This window comes from Camelus dromedarius, chromosome 8 (assembly GCF_036321535.1).
Source record: "Camelus dromedarius isolate mCamDro1 chromosome 8, mCamDro1.pat, whole genome shotgun sequence".
In the NCBI taxonomy this organism is placed as follows: domain Eukaryota; kingdom Metazoa; phylum Chordata; class Mammalia; order Artiodactyla; family Camelidae; genus Camelus; species Camelus dromedarius.
The window spans coordinates 33,521,120-33,542,248 of NC_087443.1; the positions used below are offsets into that span (position 1 = coordinate 33,521,120).

At 50.1% G+C, this 21,129-nt stretch overlaps 1 protein-coding gene across 8 annotated transcripts in view; it reads left to right on the forward strand.

Annotated features, from left to right (window-relative positions):
• The window catches only part of LRRC20 (leucine rich repeat containing 20), a 71,154-nt gene extending 53,529 nt beyond the window's left edge, over positions 1–17,625 (forward strand). For all 8 annotated transcript variants that reach the window (XM_064488093.1, XM_064488096.1, XM_031461140.2 and 5 more), the window contains one exon: positions 15,071–17,625. In XM_064488093.1, coding sequence (XP_064344163.1) covers positions 15,071–15,225 — 155 coding nt within the window. In that variant the 3' untranslated portion in view covers positions 15,226–17,625. The remainder of the gene's footprint in view (positions 1–15,070) is intronic.
• Positions 17,626–21,129: the final 3,504 nt, after the last annotated feature.

Below are 21,129 nucleotides of genomic sequence, written 5' to 3' on the forward strand. Positions count from 1 at the left end.
CCTGGCCTCGGGAAGGCCCTGAAGCTGCCCGGGGGCAGCGGCATCAGCTTCTTGTTTCTGAATAGTGCTGCTGTCAGATCTTCCTCCACTCTCAGGGCCATGGTGCAGGGAGAGGAGACAGCGTGGAAGGGAGAAGGGACAGGACCACAACAGGGTATGCAGGCTGGGAGGGACAGGGACACTGCTGTCTGCTTTCTGATTCAACCTGGGGGCGGGGGTCCCCGTCCTTGGTGGTCACCAGTAGCAGGATGCCCTCAGGTCGTACATCTAGGTAGCATGTGGCGGCCTCATTGCTGCCACCTTGTACAGACAGTCCTCTGGTCTGTGTGTGTGATGTAGTCTGTGTCCTCCCATCCCGGAGCCACCCCCACCCAGCATGAGCATGGTGTCTGCATACAGCAGGCACACAGTCAGTGGGGAGCACTGTGCAGAGCAGGAATTCCAAAGGCTCAAAGGCCTTCTGAAATGGCTGACACACAATAGGGCAGATTGTTTCAAGTTGCCGGCTATGACCCACTAAGGAGTCGTGAAGTCAGATTAATAGGGTGAGACCAGCACGTGATGGAGTACATCACTTGTAGCATGGTACGTACTGCTTTGTGACTTTTTACTTCAGTTTTACTATACGCGCAGAGACATAGGTACTGGATCATGATGTAAAATGTATTCCTTACCATGGGTCATGATGAAAAAATACTGAAAGCCGCTTCTATGAGTTGTCCCACAGAGATTTGTGATCTGTTCTCAGCCAGCCTCGCTACCTGTCCTGCTACTCACACCCCTCAAGTATGCTACATCCCCCCCCACCTCTCAGCTCCACCTGCATCTCTGTCCACGGTGGTCACCAGCACTGCAGCCTCCTGCTGACTGGTTGGTGGGGTGGCATGAGGACGGGCAGTGAGGCCTCGGCTGAGGGGATGAGCTCCACTCACCAGAGTGTGGAGCCAGGTAGATGACAGGTTTAATACCATCTGACCCTTCATCTCCACTTCATCCCAGCTCACCTGCCTGCGCTCTTGGTCCCGAATTCCTGTCTCATGTCTTACCATTTTCTCTGCCTGTGGCCAAACCCCCTGAGTCTGCAGATCCAAGCCAGGTGCAGGTGAACAGGAAGTGGTGCAAGTCAGAGGACTCCTCCCTCCCCCAGCAGACCCCCTGGCACACATACAGCATGTGCCCCCATCCAGCTAGGAGGCTTCCTGGGTCCTTGGGGTCCAGGACACAGTTGTTTTTTCCAGGCACTCCTGAGAGGGAGAAAAAAGTATGTAGCTTAGAGTATTTATTCAGACTACAGTGAATTATTAGTCTCTGAGATTTTGGATGATCCTGATATTTTCCAAACTAGAAAAAGGTATATGGAAGCTTCTGAGTATGTATAAACAAGACTGCTTGGGGAGAGAGAGTCTCTGCAGAAATACGAGCTACAGATGAATGAGATGCAGGTTCTGACCTCAAACTGCTTACAGGCTGTGGGTCAGGGGGAGGTCTGAGTGGGAGCAGAGAATAAACTACTAGATAAGATATGGTCGGAAGGTCTGAGCGTGCCTGGGTGAGGACTCCCAGGCAGAGGGTGGCCGTCCGTGTGTCATTGTGAGATGGGGCTCCTCAGAGAGCCCTGGGAAGGTTTCAGAGGAGGTAGAAGCATATAGTCTGACTGTGACTGATAACATGGGGAGAAGATGGGTTACCGATCCTGTGAAAACCAGAAAGTTAGTTTTTCACCTCGGCAGCCATCACATATGACTTGAAAATGGGTGCAGGAGCAGCGTTCAGTCCCAATAACTTGCTCACAAGTACTCAGTCTTGCAGAGCAATTCAACACATTTCGGGAACATGCAGGGGTGAAGGGAAAACCAAGCATTTAGGACACTTCATTTTGCTAAGCAGGAGACTACTTCGGTTAAACTAAAATTTAACTTTCCATAACCCTCAGTTCGCTGCTTTTTTTCCCCTTCATGTACCCACTGTTCCAAAGAGCAAGCGATCACAGGAGAACAAATTCTTATTGGAAATTTGACAAATAGAGCAATAGCACTTTGAAAAAGAAAAGTACAGGTAACTCCTGCTTTTCGAAAGTTTGCTTTGTGCCACTTCACTTTTAGGAAAGACCTACACTAGTACCTGTTTTCACTAAGAGACTGAGGAGAATTTTTGCTTTTACCAAAAAAAGGGGGAAAGCACAAATACTATTTAACATCTGTGTTGCAGCGAGTTTTTTTTTTTTTAATAGAGGTACTTGGGATCTAACCCAGGACCTCGCGCATCCTAAGCATGCGCTGTCACTGAGCTATACTGTGTCTGTGAGCATCTGTGCTTTATCTCAATTTATTTTGTGTGTCCACTGGTAAGATGTGTTCTAAGGTAATTACTTCCTCATTTTACGTCATTTCTGCTTATGAAAGCTTTCAGGGGGTGTTATTGCTCAAATGGTAGAGCGCGTGCTTAGCATGTACAAGGTCCTGCTTAGCATGCACAATGTCCTGGATTTGGTCCCCGGTACCTCCTCAATAAATAAACAAATAAAATAAAGTACCCCCCTCTTTTTTTTTTTTTTTTAGAAGAAAGCTTCCGCAGGAATGCTCTACTTTCAAATAGCGAAGGAAACCTACATCTCTATTCTATAGGAATGCTTTAGACTACATTTACTTAATTCTGCCCTCATACAGTTTCACTTTTTACTGTCAAGGCTGATATTTTTCAAAGTGGGGTCCCAGGACCAGCAGCATCACCTGGGAACTTGTTAAGAACACATATTCTCAGGCCCCTCCACAGATCTCAGGCAGAAATGGTGGGGAAGAGGAATTTGTTTTAATACCCCTCCCCAGGTGATGCAGATGGAGATTGAAGTCTGAGAACCCCTGTCAAGGTTCTGGCCTCTCAAAGTGTCATCCACAGACCAGCAGCAGTGTGGCTGTCACCTGGGAGCCTGTTAGAAACTCGGAACCTCAGGCTGCACTTCCAACCTGCGACCTGAATCAGAATCGCACCTGAGCAAAACCCCCAAGTGATTTCTCTGAACAGCAGGGCCTGGGAAGTGCAGGACCTTTTCCTAGAGTACCAGGTGCCAGCTCCCAGCAGCTGACTCAAGCACATCACTCCTTAAGCCTCACAAAACTCCTCAGGGTGTGGATCCTCCTGGAGCGCTTGTTAACAAGTAAGGCTCCTGGGTCTTCTCTCAGACCTACTAGATCAGAATTTCTGTGAATAGGGCCCAGGAGCCTGCATTTCCAACAAGTGCCCTCGGTGGGGCAGTGGTGTGTTGCTTGAGAATCTCTCTGCAACTGATGCTTTTCCTGTCTTCTCCTTACCCCACACCTATCCAGTCAGTACCTAGTCCTGCCTGCTCTGCCTCCTGAATCATCTATTGCAACTGGTCCTCCATTCATATTTCACGGCCCGCCCCCTCCCAGTCTTTCATCATAGTTTATCTGGGCCATGGCACCATCCCTTTAACATAAGATTTCCGCAAAGTGCAGTATCCTTGTCCCCTGGGATATAAGGATAAGAGTGGGGGGCACTGTGGGGACTTGGAGGGAGCACATCTGGCCCTCGGGGGCACCTGTACCCTTTCCATGGCCCAGTGTATCACTGGGGGCCCAGGCCCTCTGTTAAAGCATATTCTCCCTTCTCTGGCAGGTGGGGATAGGGGCTCAGGGTGAGGTGCACGTCTGTCCAGGGAGCCGCAGTTTCACGCTGGTCTCCATCAGTAGAAGAGATGCTCCAGGATGCAGTCTTTGCCCTGTCCTCCCGAGCCTGGGGCACAAATGGACCTCAGGATCATCCTCCCCTGCCATTGACATCACTGTTGCAGCCTCACCCTGTTTCACGGAATAAATTGATCAGCATCATGTGGGCAGAGGGAACGTGGCTTTATTTCATCTGGAGGCTCTACCAAGCTGCCCCTTAGTGAGAAGTTCTGCAGGTTCTGGTTGCTCTCCTGTGGTTGAGGGGAAGAGCCACAAACACTAGGTGCCAAGTGCTGAGTGAGTGGTGCACGTGGAGGCTTGGCTGGGATGGCTTCCCAGAGGAGCTGGAGCGAATGGAACCAATCCTTTGTTCCACAGCTTCTGGTGGGACAGGGAGAGAGTTTCACTACTAGTTCTTTCACTAGGGCCCAGGAAATAGTTTTTTTTAACAAAGGAAATCCTAGAAAAGCGGAAGTGGAAATAATTGATCTATTTGATCTGAAAGGATAAAATTGCACAGTCTTTTTGAAACCTAATAGTTATGGCTGCCTGGCACAGCTTCTCTGTAATTATCTCATTTAATCTGCTCAGGCCTCTTCTCTGGGTTGGGGGCGTTATCTTCACTGGACAGCTGGGAAGAGAGAGAGGCTCAGAGAGGTTAAGCAGGCAGCACAGCACAGTGGAGGCAGGATTGGAACCCAGGTCTTTGGCACTCCAGAGTCTGCCAGGTCCTCATGGATGGAAGAGGAGGGTGTGGGTGGCACCTGGGGTAGTAGGTGCAAGTGCCCCGTGTCTGGTAGGCACCTGTAAGCTATTGGCTAGGTCGAAAGGGGAGAGTTTTCCCACGCTGGCCTTACTTGGCCCTGGCACAAGCCCTGTCATTACAGAAAAAGCAGCTCTCCTTTCGAGGGTTTGCACCACAAGGCCTCTTGGCTGGTGTTTACAAGGGACCAACTGGTCAGCACACTTCCTGAAGCTCCCTGGCTGCCACCGAAGGCCATTAGCTCCCAAGACAGGTCAAAGCAGAGAAGCTGGCCTCATGGCCTCCTGACCCTTCCCCATGAGGCTGCCGGGCTCTGTTGAGGGTGGGGCTGGCCTAATATGCACGTGAATTGGTGACTGGTACGTGTGTCTTTCTGTACCAACAAGCTGTTCTGTCAGTAGCCAGAGCTGTTAGGGTAACTTGGGAAATCTGGCTGGTTGTATCTTTTGAGCTCTACCAAAATTTTCCATTTGGTACCACATGAGGCTTAGCCAAGCCCTGGTCCTGGTCAGTGGAAGATGCCAGGCCCTATAGGAGAGACCCACTCCCAGGGAGATATTACCTTGAGGGGAGACTGTGCCGAGGCCTCAAGGCTTTGAGAGGCCAGGCTTGCTGCCCACTCTGGAGACCTACGAATGCTCAGTAGGACAGGGAGGCAGGAAGTAAGAAATCATGGCCAAAACAAATGCTTCTGTTTTTTTGTTTTTTAATTTTTTTTTTTTTTTGCAGGGAGAGGTAATTAGGTTTACTTATTTATTTATTTTTAGAGGAGATACTGGAGTGTAAACCCAGGTCCTTCAAAACAAATGCTTCTGGACACAAGGCCCTGCCTCCTGGCAGAAAGGCAGTGGCATGGTGGGGGCTTCAGGTCTCTGCAGCTTGCTAGGGCAGGGGCCTTGATCGTTCGGTGCCAGCTGCCCTTGGAGCTTCCCCTGTGCCCAAGAGGCAGCCTGGAGCACAGGCAGGAAAGGCTTCTCAGTGTTTCCCTGGCTGCCCACTGACCTCCCTCTGGATGGTGCAGAAAGGGATACCCTGTGGTGATAACCAAAACAGAAGTCAGGGCAGGCTCCTCCTCTGCCTGCCTCCACTCCTCTCCTGGTGGTTTGGGGTCCACTCCGGGGTAAAGAGCCTCTGACTTGGACTCCACTCAACCCTGACCACGTTGCAGTCCTCCTTCCCCTCCCTTGGGTTCTCAGAGTTTTGTAACAAAAAAGGCACAGATCTGAAGCCCCACTTACACCATTAGCATGAGCTAGTCACCTCATCCCTGTGAGCCTCCAGCTCCTGCCCACTGCAGAGATGGGAGGACAGCTCCACCCTCCTCCAGACATCCAGCCCACCCGGAATCCTGACTGTATGCTGTCTGCTCAGACCCTCCCCAACTCCTTGTCCTTCAGCCTGCTGGGCCTCTTCTTGCATTTACCCTGGAGCCAGGACAGAGGTGGCAGGGGACACTGCTGAACGGTTGGGCAGAGGCTAACCAGGGGACACAGGATCCAAAGCAGGGCTCACCTGACCAGGAAAGGTTTGTCAAAGTTGTCTTTCTGGAGGATTCTGAGTGGCCAGCCCCTGGCAGAATTGGGGCACCCTCCCAGGTGCCTTGAAACCCACCTCGCCTCCCCCACCACACACACACAGCCTGAAGCAGGCTGCACTGTCATTCCAGGTCCCACTCATGGGTCTGGTGAGGAAGGATTTGAAACAGGGACTTAGGAACTGAGAAGAAGGAGCGGTTGGGTTGTGTAGCTTCAGGCCTGGCAAGCATTTGACTAGGTAGGTCTGGGAAGACGTCAAACCCCTGACACATTTCTCCTGCCCCTGGATCTGGGGCTCCAAGCCCATCCGGGGGGAAGTGGAGAGGGAGTGCAATACATCTGCATTGTATTGGGGATTTGGATTTGGATCTCCCCTGAGCACAGCCAACTGGTAGCTGTCTGAGCCCTGCCCTGTCCCCTAAGCACTGAGTGTCACGGTGCCCAAGGGAAGATGATTTACCCTCCCAGGTGGCAGCTACCTGCATGGCACAGCAGGCTTATCCCACTGCTCAGCACACCCTTGTCTAGACCAGCCAGAGCCCTGAACTGTGCCCACAGGCAGTGAGCAGTCCGTACAGGCATCGATCGTGAAGCCATCATTAGACAAAGTACAGGAGCACTTGCTGGCTGTGGAGTCACTCAAGGGAGAGGCCCGGGAGTAAACAAACAGACTTTAACAGCAATTAGTGCAAATTTGAGGTAGCTGCCAGACACGAAGGGGCGGGAATCTCCTGTTTGCGACTCCGGCCTACATGTGTCTGCCTGGAGGGAACTAGCAAGCCAGATATCTGGGCAGAAGACCTTTCACACACTTGGTCCCTGCCCAAAGGCATCCTCTGTGCCAACCACTGCGTGGTAAAACCTTGATTACCCAGAAGCTCCAATTATCCAGGATGCTCTTGGCACTCTGTTGGTAGCACACAGGCGAACAGCAAGAAAAGTTCTTGACTTTTGCTTGAAACAAAACAAAACATTTCCATGCGTCCTTAGGCAAGCCAGTCTAAGGGACTGTCTGTCCCTGTCCAGAGTGCTGGAGAGCAGCCCAGATGCTCTGACTCAAAGCTCAGACTTGCAAGGGCCTTATTCAGGGAATAAGAGGCTCTTAGGGGGCAGGAACATGGATTTAGACATTTGGGAAGTGTTCATTCACGAGTTGTTTTTTGATTGAGCATTTTGCTCTGTGCTAGTCACTGTGCTGGAGGCAGAGATGGACAAAGGCCGCTCCCTGTTCTCACAGGCTTGTGGCATGGTCAGTTACACTGGCTGATACTTAGTGATTGTTTATTTCACATCTGGATCTTCTCTAAGCATTTTCAAGTATGCTCTTGTTTAACGCTCTTGACAATCTTACGAGGCAGATACCATTATTCTCCCCAGGTGAGGAAACTGAGGCACAGGGAAGTTAAATAACTTAGCCAAGGTCATGCTGCCTGGGCAAAACCAGGGTTCCAATCCAGTCTTGCTTCAGAACCCTGGCTGTTGAGGACAGTGCTTTGAGTAAGGAGAGAATTTTTTTAAATTAAAGTATAGTCAGTTTACAATGTTGTATCAATTTCTGGTGTACAGCATAATGTTTCAGTCATACGTGTACATACACATATTTGTTTTCATATTATTTTTCATTATAGGTGACTACAAGATATTGAATATAGTTCCCTGTGCTATACAGAAGAAACTTGTTGGTTATCTATTTTATGTGTACTAGTCAGTATTTGCAAATCTCGAACTCCCAATGTATCCCTTCCCACCCTCTTTCCACCCGGTAGCCATAAAATTGTTTACTATGTCTGTGAGTCTGTTTCTGTTTTATAGATAAGCTCATTAGTGTCTTTTTTTTTTTATTAGATTCCACATGTGAGTGCTGTCATATGGTATTTTTCTTTCTCTTTCTGGTTTACTTCACTTAGAATGATGATCGCCAGGTCCATACCTGTTGCTGCAAATGGCATTATTTTATCCTTTTTTAAGGCTGAGTAGTATTCCACTGTATAAATATACCACAGCTTCTTTATCCAGTCATCTGTTGATGGACATTTAGGTTGCTTCCATGTCTTGGCTGTTGTGTATAATGCCACTATGAACATTGGAATGCACGTATCTTTTCGAATTAGAGTTCCCTCTGGATGTATGCCCAGGAGTGGGATTGCTGGATCATATAGTAAGTCTATTTTTAGTTTTTTAAGGAATCTCCATACTGTTTTCTATAGTGGCTGCACCAAACTGCATTCCCATCAACAGTCCCTTTTCTCCTTATGAGGAGAGACAATTTTTGCATGTAGCTGGAGGGAGATTGAAAGCCACAGGAAAGTTATGGCTGAAGCACATTAACTTTTGTTGGAGGGAAAGTCCCTTGGGGTGGAGAAACCAGTGTACGATATTGAGGCAGAGTTCCCTCAGTCACGAACGAAGGCAGTCAGCCTAGCTCCTGACAGTTCTGCCTCACACAGTGAAGTAAGTGGGTGGCATCCTAGGATGGAAATGCTATGTGGGTATTTTCACCAGATTCTCTCATTAAGCCTCACTGGGAAGACCAGTGGTGCTCAGACTAGCTGTGCATTCAAATCACTCAGGAGATTAAAGAAACACCTGTGTCCAGGCCATACCCTATGCTAATTAAGTCAGAATCTCTGATGGTGGGTTTGGGGATTAATGATTTTTTTAAGACTCCCCAGATGATTCCAATGTGCAGGCAAGACAGTACCACTGAGCTAAACCAGAACCTTCCATCAACAAGCACATTCTGTCCCTGAAGAAGCTGTAAGTTCCTTCTTCCTCATCCTCCCGGCATCTGCTGTGTGTGATACATGCATGCGTGTGTGTGCACGCATGTGTGGCTACATCAGGATGAGAAAAGCAATGAGCCCAGCCATGAGACCTGGGAGGGTGGCAGAGGTGAGCTCTGGGGGGCTCTTTTCCACTGACCCTACTGGACCCTGGGCATGGTGCTCTGCTGCCCTAGTGCCCATAATCGCCCCCTCCTGCTTTCCCTGTAGCACGACCCGCCCACCTGGAATTTTCAGAAGAAACTTTGTCGATGAACCAAAGGCAACTGAGAACGTACAGACAGCAAAACAGTGGGCCAGTTCCCACAGGTCAAGTTGATTCCAAAGAATTCCAAAGTGGACAGGAGTTGGCCTGAGCTCTGGCACCTCTTGCTCAGGAGTCTGTGGTCCTGCCTGGATGGGCTGCTCCACTCGGCTCCTCAGTCCTGGAGGCGCTTGCTCAAGTTCTGTGACTTCTCCTGATAGCTTGAAATTGGTCTTGGTAGGCACACTTACACTATGAAAAATCAGTAAATGCTACAAATCAGGGTTTCCCCCACAAGAGGTGGGTTATGAAACCTTAGCCAGCCCACCACTTCCTTGTTGGTATCCTGACCACTCCACCCAGTTCCCTACCCACCACCTTCAATTCACTTTGTTTCCCAGAAGCTGGTTTCCAGAGGCTGGTATAGCCCTACGTAACTATTCCCACCTGGTGCTTATCGTAGGCGCTTTTCTTTCTCTCTTCCTTCCTTCCTTCCTTCCTTCCTTCCTTCCTTCCTTCCTTCCTTCCTTCCTTCCTTCCTTCCTTCTTTCTTTCTTTCTTTCTTTCTTTCTTTCTTTCTTTCTTTCTTTCTTTCTTTCTTTCTTTCTTTCTTTCTTTCTTTCTTTCTTTCTTTTTCTTTCTTTCACACTTGTTATTGATTTATTATCATTTTACAATGTTGTATCAAATTCCAGTGTAGAGCACAATTTTTCAGTTATTCATGAACATACATATATTCATTGTCACATTTTTTTCTCTGTGAGCTACCATAAGATCTTGTATATATTTCCCTGTGCTATACAGTATAATCTTGTTTATCTGTTCTACAATTTTGAAATCCCAGTCTATCCCTCCCCACCCAGGAGCTTTTCTTCTTGTTTTCCCAATTGTAATTTCTCTGACAATGTTCTGAAACCTGAGCAGAGAGAGTTGTAAAGTTGGTAGCAGACTTTATTTCCAAGCATGGAGAGGATTTACAAAGGAGCCATTCACATGTCTGCCCCCACCCAGGAGAACCTTCAGGGGAGATAATTCCTTTTCCATCCTGCAAGTTTGTCACCTCTCACTTGCAGACTCTTGGGCCCACCGTGCCGGCCAGCCTGCGGTGAAGGAGGGAATCACTGTAGAAGACTTTCTCCCTCTTTGTTTGTCTTTCCCTGCAGTTTGTTCTTGGGTGGGGGAAAGTGTAGGGTCATTAGTGGATTCTTAAAATACTCTGTGCTCCTCATCCTCTTAATGGGATGCCCGCTCGCTTTCCACGCACCTCCATGGGGAGCACCGAATGGTCTCTTTGGCTGGCCCCTGCGGCCCCATGAGGCAGAGGACTGTCTAAAGATGGGAGGCTGAGGTTCAGAGAGGTTAAGGGGCCTGCCTGAGGTTGCACAACTCCAAGTGGCAGATCCAAGGTCAGGGTCTGGGTCTCTGCCCTGTCCACTCTCCCAAACAGCCTCTTTCAGCAGGGACTTAGAGTGCCCCAAGCCGCACAGCCTTCCCCAAGGGCTGCAGGACTCTGTTTGCAGGACTGTCAATGGCAGGCAGCGTCCTGTGAGCTTCCTGGGCACGGGGGCTGCTTCTGCTTTCTTCCTGTGTCTCCCTTGCCCCCACCAGGATGCCCAGTCCAGGGCTCCATGGGGTGGGGGTGGGGCTCAGGCATAGACCCAGCTGTGAGTGTGGCCTGAGTGTTACAGGCATGATTCTCTGCCCCACCAGGTTACCACACTTTGCCTGCTCATCTCTTGTGGCATTTTGAATGGGGCGTGAAGCTCAGCTCAGCTCAGCTCAGCTCAGCACAGCATCCTTGATCTTTGTTGTTTAGGTCTCCAGGCACCAAGAGCTACGTCAAGGCAGGGTATGGGGACAGCCTTGGCTGACAGGCCAGCCTGGATTCTCGAGCACGAATGTGCCCACAGCCACCCAGGGAGGCTTAGACAGCCTTCCAGATGCTGTCCACAGGCCTGAGGCACTAGGGCTGGGGCGCTGCCTCCACATCTTTACCCAGCACCCCAGCTGCCACTGTAAGGAGGTGTTTCGAAGGTGCAGGCTCCACACTCACTGGCTGGGATCCCTTGGGGATGGAAAATTGAGCATTCTGGCTGGAAAGAGATTGTCTGGATCAGATGTGAGACAGCTAGCCACATGTAAACTCTCCAGTGTATCCACCCTGGGCAGCCTGTAGGCACCATGATTTGTTTCTAAGCGGCCAAGGAAGCCAGAGAACTGGTTGGAGAGCCTCTGATCCCAATTCCAGGAGGGACCTTAGATGTGTTGGGGCCCAGCCCCACCCAAAGTGGGACTCAGAAATCACTGCTCTCTGCTGGATTACCTCTATGCTCAGTACCCTCTACCACTTCCCTGGGTGCAGACCCCTCCTCCTTTCAGCATCCATTTAGTCCATGGGCACCACCCACATGAAGAATACTTTTCTGGATCGATCATTTCTATCATCTTGCCTCTAACTGGTCGCACTGGCATGAAACAAATTTGCCAGTCAATAGTACCAACAATTAGTGAAGGGAGGTCGAGCTGGCCTCAGAGAAGTAATTTTCTCTAAATACTGCCCACTCTGATTCTGCTGCTATTATCTTAAGCTTCCATAGACATAGGCAGGAGTCTGGGAGGGCTGTCTGAGTAGGTAAGAAGCTGGTTCTCTCTGCTCAGGCGGGAGGAGGGGCAATAGAGCATGGGGTCTCTGGCTACAGCCTTGTGAGATGATGGGAAGATACAGTGGACTGTGCCCCCCGGTGTCAGCATTCATGGTGTTTAATCCAGGCTGGGGTCCTTCTTCCCTTCCATGGGCCACGGGGTGGCTTTAGTTCCCACCCAGGATACTAGAGCTCGCAATAGAAGTCCATTACTCACCACTGTGACCGTGCACCTGGGGGCCCTGGGAAAGTCAAAGGATCATTACTCTGGGTTCATAAAAGGATTTTAGAACCCCACATCCTACATCCTAGAATCACAGGCTGAAAGAGAAAAAGTAACCCCAGGTGCCTTGTGGACTCATAGCCTCTCACTGTTTGTAATAGTGAAAGTTGGAAACAACCTGAATGTCCAACAATAGAAACAGGAGCCCAAGTGTGGTCCCTCCATTCCATGGACTACCATGCAGCCATAATAATGTCACCAACTTGTAACCAGAAGAGATGTTAACAGTGTGTCATCAAGAAAAGCGTAGTATCTGGGGGTCCATTTTTTAAAACATAGATGTGCACGCACATATACAGACGTATGTTAAAAAGTTCGTCATGACGTATGCCTCACATTAACAGTGATTAGTTCTAGGTGGTGATTTTCTATGGGTGATTTTCTTCTTGCTCATCAATATTTTCTCATTTTCTAAATTGGATTACTGGTGCTAAAGGGTCACAACCTTGGTCCACAGACGTTCTGGGCTGTGCCCAGAATGGGTCAGGCTGGGGAAAGGGCCCTAACTCTTGAATGTACTGAGGTCAGAATTGTTTAATCAAGTGGTGTTGATGGTGGGTCCACTGTGTGCCCAGCTCAGCGTGGTCCTGAACCTGAAGGAACTTATGATCTAGCTCAGGAGGTAAAACATTCATTCATTAATTCATTCAACAACTAGCTATTGAGCACCTGTGAGCACGTACGGGGTGAACAAACATGTCCCAGGTTGCAGAGTGTGATGTGTGATACAGGTCTCATGTAAAGTGTTAATGGGAGTTTCGATGGGGACCAGCAGAAGTGAGTGACAGGGGCAGGGGCCTTTGAGCTGGAATTTGAAGATCAGCAGGACTTTGGCTTCTCTTCCTCTCTAGGGGGACCAAAGTCCAGGGACCTAGCTTCTGTTTCCACCATGACTCTGATGTGCCATGTTGCCCTGGGAAGCTTATGTAGCCTCTCCAGCCTCAGTTTCCCCATCCATAAAATGCAGATCATTTCAGATCCTCTTCTCCACACTCCAGGCATCTCCCCTCTTGTCAGAGTGTTCTGAGTGTAAATGTTCTTTAGGCTTTATCCAGAAACTCCCTCTTGGGCTTCTTGCTTGCCAACTTGGCTTGTCTGATTTGTTGATTCTGCCAGCTTTGACACAGTCTGGGGCCCCATTGCTCCTTCCTCTAAGCTGCTCGAACGACTTTAGCAGTTAAATCAGGGGAAAGGGATACACTTAATCCATCACTGTCCTTCAGCAGAGTGGTTTGGAGAATGCTTCAGACCCTGAAGAGGCCAGCTCAGTGGGTGGTACTTGGAAATGACAGGCTGAGAACTCAGGCAGCACTGCTCTCTCTAGGCCTGGAGTCACGGAGATTTGCTTCAAGGCTGGGGTGCAGCTGGTCTTTGTGCCACGCCTGGCAAATCTCTGCAGGGGCATCACAGGGGGACCCTCCCCACCCACCCCTGTCTCATGAACAACAGCTCTGCAGCCCACAGGCCTCCCTGACTGTGGGATGGAGGAGTCATGGAGTCCAGAGAGAGAAAAGTCCTTAGCAGCCCCCTAGTTCAACCCACTCTGGAGAAACTGAGGCAGAAGCAGTGGTCCCCAGTGGCACGTGGGGAGATGGGTGACTTAGCAGCTCTGAGCCTCAGTCCTCATATCTGGAATGAGGCTGTATTGACAGTTGAGGGTATGATGCCCTCAGCCTGGGGTTCAGTTCTTAGTGAGCTGCTCAGTGAAACTTGCCTGTGATCACCTTCTGGGGGCTCAGTGGCCAGTGAGAGCACCGGCTCTGGCCTTGGCCTTGCCCCTGTGTTGTGGGATGAAGCCCGTGGGCTTTGGGATCAGGAACCGTCCTGCTTTCACCACTGACCGGCTTAGTGATCCTGGACCTTGTCAAAGAAAAACCAGAGCTGAACAATGGTTAAAGCAGTAAAAACAGATTTTATCCAGGACTGTCGCAATAGGGGGAAAGAGACTTCAGTACAGAATGGAGCTCAATTCCAAATACAGTATGGACAAGTGGAAATTTATAGCCAAGGAGAGAGAAGGCTGGAGGTCAGTGTATGAAAAATTTAAAAGGAATCATCAGGGGTGAGAGGGGGTCCTGGCTAAACAGACCTTACAGTGTTCCTGCTGAAGGCTGGCCAGGATGATCAGACATCACCTGGGGAGTGCTGGGGTATCAGAAACCTGTTTAGATATTGAGGGAGGAGGATTCTGGCTAAACAACATAGCAGGATTCTTGCTAAAATTGGACAATGAGAGATGAACATGGAAGCACAAAAGTCAGGCTTAGTTGAAAAATCCAGGGGAGCCAGAGCAGATTTAGAGAATCTTGGTCAGCATGGAGAATCTGAGACTCACTTTCCTTATCTGCAAAATGGGTCATTATGAGGAACTACCTAGCACGGGGCCTCAAATATCAGTTCCCAGAAGCAACCTCCTTTGCTGGGCCTATTTAACAGCTCAGCCTCCCTGGGCCTGGATTTCCTCCTGTGTTACATGGAGGTTATAATACCCTGTGAAATGACCTGACTTCTTAAAAAGCCCAAGGCAAGAAGGTTTTCTTCTCTGGGCTATCAAGGGTAGAGGGGATGGTGTTTGTCTCACCTGCCCACTGTTGGCCATGGCTGTGGTACTAATATGAAGAAAGAGAAGCTTCCAAGTAATTAGCCCTTTTCTTCTCAGCCATTATTGGTAGGAAGAATGGGAGCCCAGTTTTGCATGAAGAGAGCCAAGAAATGCCACAGGCAGCCCCTTCCTTCAGCCCCCACTCCAGCAGCTGCCCCACCCAGTAAAGGGCATAGAGGAGCAGGCTGCTGGCAGCTGTGTCATGTGACATTAGCATCCGAATGAGCTCCAGAGAAAGCAGACGGTGGGTGGGAACTAGTATCAGTTGATTTTGCTTTTCCTTCCTCCCCAGAGTAGCATCTGCTCATAACCTTGCATTCTGGAAATGACTTATTTCTGGGCCTCAATTTCCTTTAATAATTGTATCTAATATTCATTGAGTACTGTTAAGAGTACAGGCAGGCCTGGTGAGCCCCGATGGCCCCTCACACAGGGCCGGGCGCCAGGCGCTGAGCCCGCGTCAGGTGATCCATCGTCCTTCTTCTCTGCCCGCTTGGCCCCGCCCCCTGATCTGTCTCTCTTTCCTCAACAGACGTGCCTGTGGAGAAGCTGGCTGCCATGCCCGCCTTGCGCAGCGTCAACCTGCGCTTCAACCCACTGAACGCCGAGGTACGCGTCATCGCCCCGCCACTCATCAAGTTCGACATGCTCATGTCTCCAGAGGGTGCGCGGGCCCCCCCACGCTAGGCCTCCCTCCTCATGCCCGCCCAGCAAGGGGCAGAGGCCACCTGGCCTGGTTACCTGAAAGGAGGGAGTCCCACAGGCCCATGGGAGGCCAAGCTTGGGGGGCTGGGGGTGGGTGGGCTGAATAGTGCATGGCGGGAGGGGTGCAGCGGTCCAGGATAGATAGCATAGAGCAGCAGTGGGCCCTGGGATGCCCAGAGGCAGGAGGTGGGCAGGAGTCCAGACTCTGGGCATTCACAACTTCTGTGCAAACCTGGGCAGATCCTCACCTTCTCTGAGCCTTGTCATTTAAGAAAAGGGGTGGCAGTGGGGGAACCTTTTCCTCCTTTGGGTTCCTTGGAGGTTTTGAGGGGAGCACATGCCTCCAAGTTACCTTCAAATCATCGGTACCTTCTGGGCCCACGGATGAGCATCGCTGAACATTTTCTGGGCCCCTGTGGGTTTTGAGGCCTTGTTTCTAATGATGAGAGCCAGCTGCTGCCCTGAGAGGGACAGAAGACAACCTCCATCTATTTATTGCTTCCTGAGAACTGACCCAGATGAGGCCCTCCACAGTGCCCCATCTTCAGGCCTGTGGGTCCTTGGATTGGTGGGAACTGGAACCAGGAGTTGTAGGAAAGCTGTGGAGAGAGTGTGGCCTGGCACTGCATCAGGGTGGAGAATGTTTGTGTAGGAGCCCAAGGACCAGCAGGCTGGACACTGAGGAGCAAATCAAGTTAGCTCTGCCCTTCCTCGTGATTAAGAAATCGGCAGGGTAGGAAGCCCTAAATGCTCCATCCTTCCTTCTGGAGTGACTGCGTGTGCCTGGTGTCAGCCCTTGAGCTGCAGGAGAGGTGGCCCGGAGAGAAACAAAGCCATCTGTGCCTGTGCCACCCTCAACACAGTGCCCCTCCAGCAGAAGTCTGGTTGCCTTGTCACTGATCCACGTCGGGGCACTATGGACCATTGGATTTGTGGCCGGCCAGCTCCCAGGCCACCACCCAAAGCCCTGATGACTTAGTCATCTTGGAGTCTAGGGTGTGGCCAGGCAATAGGATGACCAACCATCTTGGTTTTCCCAGGACTGAAGGTTTTCCTGGGACATGGGACTTTCATAGCTAACACTGGGACAATACCTGGTAAACAGGGGCAACTGGTCCCTATACCAGGAAAGGACCTGGGGCTCTTGCTTCCTGACAACACCTGTGGTTTGGAGAACTCCTGACCCCTGGATCAGCAGGTATCTACCTCCCACCTTCTCATCTGTGGAGCAAGCAGACTTGGAGCTCAGAGCCCACCAGGTCTGGTCTGTGGGAGACTCCTTAGGCCCTAGGACTTGGGGAAGCCAGGCCACCCAAATCCTACATCCATGGGGCAGTGGCCACTTTTCTACTCCTAGGGTTAGGCTGTTCATAGCTCAGACCACCGCTCAGAGCACTAACCCTTCCTCAGAATGCTCCCAGTCCCATTCCCCCTCCCCAGCTCTGAGGCCTGCCCCTGCCCAGGCCCCCTGTATCTTGACAAGTGGCTGACAGGTTGGGCCATTGTTGGTCCATCATTGAGCACTCAGTGTCCCAAGAGATGCCTTGTTCACCCTGCTTGTCTCCCAAGGCCTCGTTGGTCAAGCTCTGGGAAAAGGGTTTCAGGGTAAGGAGGTCAAAACGATTTCTAGGGCTTCCAAGTTCAGCCCTGGACACTGGGGACAAGTGCGCCTGCAGTCCAGCCCAGGCTGTCCTAGCCCCATCCAACCTGTGTCTTGGCGTGGGGTTTCTCTTTGTTGAAGAAGGGGTGCGCTTTTCTGACACTCACAGAGGCACTGTATGGCCAGAGCCTTGCAGCTCACGTGTGTCCTGTGGGCCAGCAGCATGGGCATCCAGAGGAGCTCATTGGAAATGCAGAATCCCAGGCCTCACTTTAGCGCTCCAGAATCAGAACCTGCATTTCAAAAGATCGCCAGGTTATTCCTGCAAGCACTTTACTGTTTGAGAAGCAAGGGCCTGGCGGTGACCCTGGGGATGTCCTCAGAGCGGAGGGCGAAGGTTCTCAGCTCTCCCCCTGCAATGCCAGGGCTCTTAGTCTGTGCTCATCCCCCTCCCTAAACCAGCCCCCAGAGACCCTGGCCTCTTAGATCTCTTCAGAGTCTGCATGGCACTCCCACTGAAGGGACTGACCCAAAGCCACAGGAGATGAAGGCTAGGTTTGCCCCGCCCTCTGGAACCTTGACTTTCTGGGTAACCTCTGCATGCCCAGCTGCTGCTTCCCCAGGTCCTCACCACAGGCCCTTTGAAGGGGTTGCTTCTGGAAGCTGTCTTCCACTCTGCTTGGAGAGTTTGCCCTTGGGCAGGCAGAGAAGCCCCCAAGTCAGAGCCCACTGTGTGAGTGAGCCCTTAGCTTCAGTCTGCAATAAAGAACGCCTTGGTTTCATCTGCCTGGTTGGTGTTGATTCATTCTCAGGGCACAGATCTTACGTGGCCCGGGTGTTAATCCTATCCACCAGTGAAGAGGCTGAAAGCATGAGATAAAGAAGCTAGAGGAAGGTGAGGCTCAGAATATTCACACTGGGTGCAGGGTGCTGCTGCAGAGCACTAAACATCAGCCTTGGGGGGACGGGTACTCAAAAGGACAAAGGGGCCTGCTGTCCCCCAACTTCTCCCTGACTGATGCCACCCTTACAATTTACTTCTCAGGCTCCTAGGTTCTCAAGGAGGGGTCTCTGGACCAGCAGCATCAGCCAGGGAGCTGGCTGGATGTGCACAGCTTGGTATCTCCCGACCCCCCATCTACAGAATCAAATGCTCTGGGGGTGCTGCCCAGCACTCTGTTTTAACAAGCCCTCCGAGTGTTCTGGTGCAAGTTAGAAACCGCTTCTAGGTTCAGAGTCAAAGTCAGTTTTTGTTTTCTAAATTTGGAGGATCAACCTGAGTTTGCCTTGAGTTTTAGGCCAGACACTCCATTATCTGTATTTAACAAACAGAGGACTTAGTGGGTACCAGGCAGCGTCTAAGCAAGTTACAGATGTTAACTCGTTGAATCCATGTAACAACCCCAGCTAGCTCTGTGAGTTGGACAAGTCCTTTAACTGTCTCTGATCCAGTTTCCTGCCTGTAAAGGGAAGGGGCTGCACTCGGAGATCCCTGAGGGTTTTTCCAGAACTTACATGGTCACTGTTTCTCTGATTTCTGGGGGCTCTGCTGTAACTGTCCCCTGTGGACCAGCCTGGGCTCAGGCTGCTACCACCCCCACCCCAAAGGTCAGACAGAAGGCTCCCACCTGACTCTCTTCCTGCTGAATGCTGGCTCAGCAAAAACATAGCTCTACCTGTTGGTCCTACAAAGCTGAGCTGACTCTTCTCCCAGTAAGGGACAGCTCTACCAAGTCTTTCTGGCATATCAGAGTTGAGAGGGCAAAGTCATGGTAGTGAGGAGATTTTGGAGTCTGGTTTCAGGTGGGACTTTCGGTGCAGGGAAGGGCACCTTGACTAGGATCGCATAAAGGTCATGACATAGTTTAGGACCGGTGGGCACCAGAAGGAGACATTTTAATGCGAGGGATTCAACGAGTCTTACGGTGTAACCTCTTTTGACGCTATTTACTGAAAAGCTGAGCAGTTTGATGTGCCTTTAAATAATTATTTCAGGAGTCTTCTAGAATCAACAATAAAGTAATTTACAACTATTACTTCCTGGGCAAGTTTCCTGGAATAGCACTGTAATGTTGAAGATGGTGGAATACAAAGATACAGTAATGTTAACAGTAAGCTGTGTGGGGCTACAGGGTTGTTTTGTTTGAGATTACATCTGACATCTTAAGATTGTATTAGCTTCAGATGTGTGACATAATGATTTGATAGATGTATGTGCTGCAAAACAACCATCATAATAAGTCTAACACCCATCACCACACATAGAGGGTTTTGGTTCTCAGTCTCCCCCAGATACAGTATTAGATGCTAGGGCCCTACTCTGGAGCTGCCCTTTACATGAAACATGCCTGTCCCTTCTCAGAAAGCTGGCCCTGGGGCTGGGAGTAATTCCTGGAAGGGTAAGTGTTGGCAGCCACCCTAGAAGGCCTGGCCAGAGTCCTGGGAGAGATGCCAAGGCCGGGAAGGGCAGGCCTGGGAGACGATGTCACACGCAGCCGCGGGGCCGGCTCCAGGAGCAGTGGGATCGTGTTGTGGACGTGGGCCTCGGCCAGGTAGGCCAGAACCATCTCTTGGAAAACCAACACAAGCCCAGCCGCTTCCCGTCCGAGCAGGGCCACTCATTGAGCACCAGCTGTTCATCAGCACTGGGCAAGCACTTGTGTGTTTTCTCCTTTACTATGAGCAACACCCCCTTGGTGCTCACTCTCCCGATGAGGACAGGCTTAGGGCTTGGGGGTTAGTGTGTGACTTGGAAAGAGTAGAGCTGGGGTTTGAACTGCAAGACTGGCTTGGATGGGAGAAATGATTGCTTTTTCCAACTCACAGATTCCTTCTCCCATAACTTTCCTGTGAAGAGCCTCCGAGGACTACAAGTGCAGAAGTCTTCATTTTGGTCTTTCATCCCTCCAAAGCCATGGTGTTGTGGCTGGAGCTTTTGCTAAGTGGACTGGCAGGTAGCCAGTATGCATTACCTAGGAGAGGACCCCAGTCTCCCCAACTAGCTTGCCTCTGTGCCTGAAATCCCACCAGAAGGAGAGCATTGCTTTTGGTTAAGCATCACCTTCTCCCTGTGATCTTATTCCACCCCTAATAGGATTGCGAAGGGGGTTCCTATAGACCAAATGGAGAGGTTGGATGGGGCTCTTGCTGCTCGCAATGTGGTCTTCGGATGAGCAGCATCAACAGCACCTGGGGGTGTGTTAGATTAGAGTCCCTCCCTAGACTTTCTGAATGAGAATCTGCATTTTAAGCCCCACCTGATCCATGAGCATGTTTAAGTTTGAGAAGCTTGACTTTTGAGTACTTTGAGATCCCCTCTCACCTTCTCAAAGTCCCTGTAATAGACAATGCCAGAGTGTAAATTTCAGAAGCAAAAACCATGAATCTTATAAATATAAGATGATCATGTGTCAAAGATTTTATTCAACTCATTAATGAATGAGGGAACCCAGAAGATGGTAAAGCTGGTTCCCAGAGTATCTGTATAGTCTTTTAAAAAAAAAAGAATGTTAGAATAAGATTGCTGTTTTGCCCAGCACGGGTCAGTGTCCTGCAAGGCAATATATAGTCAATGTTGAGGGGTGGGGAAGGATAAATTGGGATTTGGGGATTTGCAGATACTAACTACTATATATAAAATAGATAAACAGCAAAGTCCTACTGTATAGCACAGGGAACTAAATTCAATACCTTGAAATAGCCTATAATGAAAAAGAATATGAAAAGGAATATATATATATGTACAAATGAATCACTGTGCCATACATCAGAAATGGACACAACATTGCAAATCGACTATACTTCAATTAAAAAAATTAGTCAGCATTGGGGCTGACTTTCTTTTCCACTGGACAGAAATCCACAAGTTAACATGTAACTTCTCAGCATCAGTCCTTAACTAATAACAGAACCACAGTGGTACATTCCTGTGGGCAAGCCTATTAAACAGAGCCTCACACATGCAGTTACCACCATGGCTCCATCTCTAGGTTTTTGGTTCTGTTTCCTAATAACAGATTCCCCTGGGGGATGTTAGTATTCCCGGGACCAGGTTGACCATCTGCTCTGTGTTTCTGTTGAAGGACAGGAAACACCCATAGCTTGAGGGGAGAGGAAGGAGCCAGAGGTGCACACAGGAGACCAGGAGATAAAAGCTGCTAAAATAAAATTTACGCCAGCAGCTCACCCTGTGTCTATGACTGTGCTGAGTGTTTTCTCCACAACAACATAGGCAGCTGCTATTTTTATTTAATTTTTACGGGTGACACTGAGGACCGGGGAAGATG